The sequence below is a fragment of the Nuphar pumila genome, chromosome 3 (assembly GCF_984573655.1).
Source record: "Nuphar pumila chromosome 3, dmNupPumi1.hap1.1, whole genome shotgun sequence".
NCBI lineage: Eukaryota > Viridiplantae > Streptophyta > Magnoliopsida > Nymphaeales > Nymphaeaceae > Nuphar > Nuphar pumila.
The window spans coordinates 57,307,373-57,315,410 of record NC_143251.1 but is presented as its reverse complement, the minus strand read 5'-3'; the positions used below and the strand labels follow the sequence as shown (position 1 = coordinate 57,315,410).

Here is an 8,038-nt window from a genome sequence, read left to right as displayed (position 1 = left end):
TTAAGAATCAAAATTTGGACCCTTCCTTCCTTCCTCCAGTCATCACTATCACCATCATCTAGAAAAAATTTACCACTTTCAAGCAAAAGAAGGGAAAAAGAGGAGAATCACCTCTCATCATTCATGATTGTGAACAAAGTCTGAAACCATGCTTCCCTTCTACTCACTTGTCCTGCAAGTCTGGGCCCCTCCTCCTCCTCCTCCTCTCCACCACCACCACCAGGCCCACCACCCTTCATCATAGAAAAACTACCTCCATTCACATATAAACCAACAGCCACCCCCCTCCCTGCCTCTGCTCCTTCCCCACCAATCCACCCTCACTAATCTGACTCATCTTGACTGAAAGCCTCCTCCTTTCCGCCAAGACCACTCAATTAATCAACACACAGAGAGAGAGAGAGCTATGTTTCTCTCGCTACCCCAGAAAGAGAAAGAGGAAGAGTTTACAGGTACCAAGAGGAAGAAAGGAAACAAACACCAAATGCCTCCTCCTCCTTTCCTCCTCTTCCTCTTCCTCGTCCTCCTCCTCAACGCCACCACCACCACCCTCTCACTGACGGCGGACGGCCTCTCCCTCCTGTCCCTGAAGGCCGCACTCTCCTCTGCTTCCGCCTCCGACCCACTCCCCGACTGGAACGACACCGACGCCGACCCCTGCCGCTGGTCCGGCGTCTCCTGTGCCACCATCTCCACCGCCTCGCGCGTCGTCGCCGTCTCCGTCCCTTCCCGCAACCTCTCCGGCTACCTCCCATCTGAGCTCGGCGCCCTCCTCTTCCTCCGCCGCCTCAACCTCCACGGCAACCGCCTCTCCGGCCCCATCCCCTCCGACCTTCTCAACGCCACCTCTCTCCATAGTCTGTTCCTCGCCGGAAACCGCCTCTCCGGCCCTGTCCCCCCCGGCATCTGCCTCCGCCTTCCCCGCCTCCAGAACCTCGACCTCTCCGCCAACTCCCTCTCCGGCGGCCTCCCCACGGACCTCCCCTCCTGCCGCCAGCTCCAGCGACTCCTCCTCGCCGGAAACCTCCTCTCAGGACCCCTCCCCGAAGGAATCGGCTACCTCGGGTCCCTCGTCCTGCTCGACCTCTCCTCCAACTCCTTCAACGGCTCCCTGCCTCCCGCACTCGGCAACCTCTCCTCCCTCACCGGCACCCTCAACCTCTCCTTCAACTCCTTCACCGGCATGATCCCGGCGGAGCTCGGCCGGATTCCGGTCGCCGTCAGCCTCGATCTGCGAGGCAACCGCCTCAGCGGGCCCATCCCCCTCGACGGCTCCCTCTCCAACCAGGGCCCCACCGCCTTCCTCGACAACCCCAGGCTGTGCGGCTTCCCCCTCCAGAACCCCTGCCAGAACCCGGCGAGAGCTTCGCCGGCGGGAGGTTGGATTCCGGTCAGCAGGGCGAAGGGGAAGGGGCTGAGCTCAGGCGCTGTGATCGCGATATCGGTCGGCAACGCGGCGGCGGTGGCGGCGATCGGCGTGGTGGCGGTAGCGCTGTACTGGAGGAGGAAAGAGGAGAGGAAGGGGTGCAGCTGTAGGGGGAAGGACAGATTGGGGAGGAAGCGGTGGTGCTGCATTTTGTCCGGCGAGGCGGCGGAGAAGGGGAGCGGCGGCGATGGTGGTGAGGAGGGAGAATTGTTGGCAGTGGACAAAGGATTCGGGTTGGATCTGGACGAGCTGCTAAGGGCGTCAGCCTACGTTCTGGGCAAGGGCGGGATGGGGATCGTGTACAAGGTGGTGGTGGGGAACGGCGTGCCGGTGGTGGTCCGGCGGCTCGGAGGCGAAGGGGCGGCGCAGCGCCGCCGGGAATTCGCGTCGGAGGTGCATGCCATCGGCCGGGTCCGGCACCGGAACATCGTTCGGATTCGGGCCTACTACTGGGCCCCGGACGAGAAGCTCATCGTCTCCGACTTCATCTCCAACGGCAACTTGGCCGCTGCTCTGCACGGTAACTGCTAACTAAACTGCTTTCTGTTTTACTCCTTGCCTGAATGCCTACTGTTTTACGGATCTGACCCTACCCGATTTGGTCTAATGGGGGCAGTTGATTCCTTTGGGCCACACGTGTCTGTGTATGGATCGGGCTCGTATTCGATTGAAATAACGCATGGAGCTTAAGGGGTAAGGTGCAAACGGGTCATGGTAGATCCGATTCAGGATCCAAAACTTAAGCAGATTGCCTGAACCCGAGTCCCGATCCGAATGTGATCCCATGCGGTAGAGATGAATCTGGATCCGAATTTTATGTGGTAGTGCTTGATCCGGTAAGAAGAACATGAAAACTAGGGCTTTTACCTACGCAAACTTCAAAGGGACCGAAATTTGATCCGTTCCTAATGTAGATACTACATAAAATATATGAATCCAGATCCAGAACCGAAAAGATGATTGTACCCAGACCATATAAATCTGAATCTGGTGTCCACACATAAAACATTGTCTTCGAGTCAATATCTGACCACTCCGATCCATTTGCACCTTGGGGTGTGAATGGTTTGGTTCGGGGTTCGGTTTGGATGACGGCATTATAACCAAATCTTATGTGCTTGGATGCACTGTAGCTACTCTAAAACGGATCTGGATCTGGTCATTCTTCTTGAGTGCAATATGGATCCGGATCCATATTTGGTCTGGTTACGAATGTGGTCCATATCAAATAGGTACAATGTAGATTTGATCCGCCCACACTCTTTTACACTAAAATTTGTAATAATTTTCTAAATAACTAGGCAATGACGTCATCCATATCTCTGTCTGTGTTGCCTGTTATGATTGCGCATAGAACCTGGATACATGTTTGGTTTTCTTCTACCCGCTCCAGATCCAATATACAATTGCTAATACTAATAGGACTAGAAAATGTGTACATGGCCAGGTCAAGGTCCAAAAGTGCAGGAAATTGAATGATTTTCTGTGGATGGCACCTGAAACTTGATCTGTGGACCTGGCAGAATATCAAAAGTTCATGATCTTGTTTGAGTTTTCGTTGTTGTGCCAAAGTAACCTAAACTATCGGCATCATCGAAATATGGATCTGTATAAAGCCTAGACACTATTAAGAGGGGCGTTACTGCTCTAAGCAGGTCTGGATGAGACCGACCTTGACCTAATCCATGGACCCATCCTGGGGTCCACATCTGTGTAAAGCTGGATATGGTCACATTGGACCTGATAAAAAGCAAAGTTTGGACTGAAACAGTGATCTTCAGGTGGAAGATCCGGCCACTCTTCGGCAAATCTGTTGTGGTCGGCGAGGATGAAGATTGCGAAGGGAACCGCCAGCGGTCTGGCCCATATCCATGAATGTAGCCCGAGGAAGTATGTTCACGGAGACATCAAGCCCACAAACATTCTCCTAGACTCCAATTTCAACCCTTACATCTCGGATTTCGGACTCAATCGGCTCGTCGCTCTTGCCGGATCTGAACCAAGTTCAGGGTCTGGTGCCGGATATGTTTGCGCTGCCCTCCCTCCAACACGGTCATCTAAGGGAGTCACAGTGGATCCAGTTAGGACTTCCAGGTCCTTTGCTAATTGTTACAAGTCACCAGAAGCTCGGATCCATGGGTCGAAGCCGACCCAGAAATGGGACGTGTATTCATTCGGAGTTGTGTTACTGGAGCTCATTACCGGGCATTCTCCGGCATCCCAACTTGCAACTATGGACATGGAGCTAGTGGATTGGGTCAGGAAGGCTTTCAAAGAGGCATTGCCGTTATCGGAGATTGTCGACTCGGTTCTGCTACCAGAGGTCCATGCCAAGAAGGAGGTATTATCCATTTTCCATGTCGGGATCGCATGCACAGAACCGGATCCGGAGGCACGGCCTAGAATGAAGACTGTGTTGGAGTCTCTAGAGAAGATTGAAACTTCATCCCCACCCAAATGAAGGCGACCGAACATTTACTTTTTCCAGTGGAATCAAGTTTAGGCAAGATGGTTTATGTCCTTGATATACATTAGCATGTGCTTGGCATCAGTATAAAACGTAACCAAGTTCATGAACTCCAATGTTTCTGTTATAGTCCCAAACATATCACTCCTACTAGAATAGCTGAACCATTGGAGTTCATGAACTTGACGACATTTTGCTGATGCCAAACAAGTGGTCACGGTCAGCTCAGGCCTAGTGGACCCAGTAATGGCTAGCCCGTGAATAAGTCTGTCTGGCAAGAGCATGGTTGTTGGAAGTGTTGCCCCCCCTAAACAGGGCCCAGATTTCGGAATCAACCAAACTGTTCCACAGTTTACACATCCATAGCAAATAATTGTCTTGTATTTTTAAATTTTTAAATTTACCAAAACCAATAAGTCGATTGTAGTAGGTGTATTATTTGTTTTTTGTTTGGTTGTTCAATTTATTTTGGCTTGATCTAGATTTAAGTTTGTATGAGATAAATGGTCATTGTGCTATATCATTGCCAATATCACATCAGTAGCAACATTATTAACTCCATAATCAACCCCTAATATAACCCCTTTTTTTATTTAATAAGAAGAAACCCCAGTTCAGGTGGTGGGGCACGGGATAGATCGGTGTGCTGCCATATGGCCACCACCAATTTTATGATCCGTAGAGGCTGCTAGAAGATTAAATATGGGTCCAATGAGAATGGGAGGTGGTTGGTAGCGCATTCCCACTAGTCTCCATTATGGTTTTCTGAACAATTGGACTAAAAGCTATTGGTGTGGATTCTGTGCTCCCTCTATTGGGTAAAAATAAACAAATTTGATTCTATGCTTAGAATAGACCCGAGTTCGACCCATCTAAGTAAGGTTCGAACAAGGGTACTAAGTGGGTTAGTTACTTGCAAGAGTTCTTGTTGAAAATTTCCAGTTTAGCAGTGCATACTACCGTCGTCGATCTTTCATTGGGTAATTTGTTACGAAGCTTAGATGAAGATCACGTCACCGTAAGATGAGTTTGCCGACAATAATGCAGTGAACCGATTCAATGGAAGGTCACCCTTCCAAATTGTTTATGGGCGTTTTTCCACCAATATTGTGGATTTGGTTCATATCCCTGACTAGACATGTTTGTGGCTTCATACATTATTGATTACATGCAAGAAATACATTTCCAAGTTAAGCAATAACTCAAGAAAGCTATTCTAAATATAAGTCTCATGTTGATAAATAAAGGTCGACCATATGTTACTTTTGAGATTGGTGATTTAATCATGGTATACTTAAGCCCCTAACAGCTTTTTGTGAAGACATGAAAAACTGAGCCTCCATAAGTTTCGGTCCTTTTAAGATCCTCCAAACATTAAAAAGTAATGCATACTGAGATTGGCACATTTCACAAATCTTCAATGTTTCTAACATGTTCCTTTATCATTCATGATGCACTTAATTAGTCGGAGTTGAATTCTCTTCAGCACGGGGAGAATGATGCAGAATGGACCCATGAGGTCCCTAATCCAGATGTTAGAGGTCAAGATATGAACCCATGCAGGATGGTGCAAAGTCTACATCGGGTCCCAACACAGATTCAGAACCCAGTCGGAGTGATCCACTTGTGCATAGATCGCGTTGGTCGACAAAAGGACAAATTAATGAGGCAGAGATTCATCCCTTCACCTCCCTAATTGGTCCTGGCAACCAACATGGTTCAGCAGGTCTGAGTATTGATCTATTTATTTGAGAGATGAGAGAAGAGAGAAGAGAAAGTTAGTCTGAGATTGAGAACCCTATTTGCTTTATCCTTTTTCTCATTGTTTCTTTCAATACAAGTTAGTTTTCTTAGGTTTGGTATTAATTTGCAGGGTTGAGTAGTGATCCTCCTATTCACTTGTATCACTAGGCCTATCCAATAGTCAGATTTAGCAGTGACCAACAAAATCTTATTATGAGAATGCATCAGATTTATCAACAATGATCATATATAAAAAATAAAACTATGACTAATATCAACATGCAATGCAGCTTATCATAAAAATGAAAAGAGAACAAGGAAAGTAACATGAAGTAAATCGTGTTCCATTGGTGAATTTAAATAACAAGACTGTGCTTCTTTGAAAGTCCACGTAATTTTTCTAATTTTTTACTGTTGGTTGGTGGTTGCCCTTAAAACATCAATTATGCCACAGCGACATGCTACTCAGGATCCGTGTCTAAGGTGGATATGAAGTGGGCACACTCAGCCAAACCAACATGACACCAGCACGTGCAAACATTGTTTTAGTATATTTTCATAGTTTAATAATTATAATTATGTTTCAATAAAATGCATATTTATATACTAAGATATCCCAAAAAATAGTTTTCATGTAACAGAAAATTAGAAAAATCCATGTACACATCTCTTATTTTTTAAAAGTCACCAACTCGTGCCAGGTTATGGATTGTAATCATATCTTTTCAACATAGAGCATCGATCTGATAAATTTAGCTTTAAAAAGATAAACATGAAGGGATTAGGTCCAAGGTACTTTGGATGCTGTCCGTCATCAAGATGAACGGCACCCAAAACCAGTCAAAGAAAATGGTCCCAACACAGATGGGCCACAGAAATTTCCAATGTCATTCACTTGCCAGATGAACGGGAATGCCGTTCATTTTGATGATGTACCTGGGACTTGATCCGCTCTCCTCTCTGTCATGGATTACTTCCACCTTTGGTTTGCTAAGGCTTATACGAAACAATATTTTCTTTTTTAGTTAAAAAACGCATAAGGCCATATTTGAACGAGAGGACAGTGTCATGCATCCTTAAGGGAGTGTTTGATCGTGCGTCCTTCACATCCCATGGGACCCCGTGGTTGTGGAGAACACCACAATGATCAAACACTGAATGGTGAAACACCGTTCCACCCCTTCCCCCCACTACGATAAGAACACAACCCGGGTACACCACTTAATAAAAACAGACTCGGGCAGAGGGTCTCTCTCTCTCTATCTCTATCTCTCCTATGAGTACTGGGCAATAAGGCTGGCGACGGGCGAAGCCTGCTCTCTCTTTCTCTCTCTCTTCTCCTTCTTCATTTATTTCTCTCCCTCTCTTTCCCTTCTTTTTCTTTTTATTATTATTAGGGCTTTTCTCTTTGATTTTTTATTAATTTTTTATTAATTAGATTTTTTCTTTTATTTTCATTGAATTAGGGCTTTAAAGCAAATGTGTTTAATTAGGTTTTTGGTTATTTAATTTTATTACGGTTTTCTTTTGATTGATAAGGGTTTTTTTTTATTTTCTTTGATTAGAGTTTTGAATCAAATAATTTTAATTAAGGTTTTTGATATTTATTTTGATTAGAGTTTTTTGCTTTGATTTTCTTTGATTAGGATTTTGAATCAAATTTCTTTAATTAAAGCTTTTTATACTTAATTTGATTAAGGCTTTTCTTGTATTTGATTAGAGTTATTTTTCTTTGGTCGTCTTTGATTAGAGTTTGAATTAGGAATTTTTTATATTTAATTTTATGGTTTATTTATGGTTTTTTTATTTTATGTTTTTTTTTAGTTTATGCATTTTTTGTTTATTTATGATTTATTTATATTTATTTTCTTATATTTTTAGGGTTTTATGATTTATTTATGGTTTTTGCATTTGTATATAAAAAATATGAATTCTTAGTTTTTTCTTAAATTACCCAAAAATTAAATTTTTTTCGTACTTGAATCTAGTTTAACATCCATATTTGGGGATGTAATCCATATTTTTTTATAAACTTTCATAATTATATCCAATAGAACACCGATTAAAGCATTTATATATATAAAAATATCAATTCTTATTTTTCTTAAATTACCTAAATTTTAAATATTTGTAGTTTTTAAATCCAATTTAAGATCCATATTCAGAGCTAAAATCCATAATAAACATGTTAAAACACTCATATGGTTGGGCGGATTAAGTCGTATGATCTAAAACAAAGTTGTCTGACATATATCCATATGTGTTTAAGTTGTCTACACGTCGTAAAAATCAAAAGCTAGGCACAAGGAACACAACTTTTGTTCAGTCAAAACAAATGTTGGACTTTATACAATTATTTTGTCCAATTGTGCCATCAAACATACCCTTAGATTTAAGGTTTG

General features: G+C 44.1%; 1 protein-coding gene across 1 annotated transcript; it reads left to right on the top strand.

Moving 5' to 3' along the window:
* Nucleotides 1-288: 288 nt before the first annotated feature.
* LOC149842941 (Leucine-rich repeat protein kinase family protein) lies at nucleotides 289-4,411 on the top strand. Its single transcript, XM_089999517.1, has 2 exons — nucleotides 289-1,946; nucleotides 3,208-4,411. The coding sequence occupies exons 1-2, from the start codon at nucleotides 407-409 to the stop codon at nucleotides 3,885-3,887; spliced, it is 2,220 nt and encodes a 739-aa protein (XP_089855643.1). The 5' UTR covers nucleotides 289-406; the 3' UTR covers nucleotides 3,888-4,411.
* Nucleotides 4,412-8,038: the final 3,627 nt, after the last annotated feature.

What these genes read in the sequence shown, in the direction of transcription:
- LOC149842941 (XM_089999517.1), top strand. Translation starts at nt 407, where the DNA reads ATGTTTCTCTCGCTACCCCAGAAAGAGAAAGAGGAAGAGTTTACAGGT. An exon ending in CTTGGCCGCTGCTCTGCACG is followed by an intron (nt 1,947 to 3,207) that starts GTAACTGCTAAC and finishes AGTGATCTTCAG; the next exon opens with GTGGAAGATCCGGCCACTCT.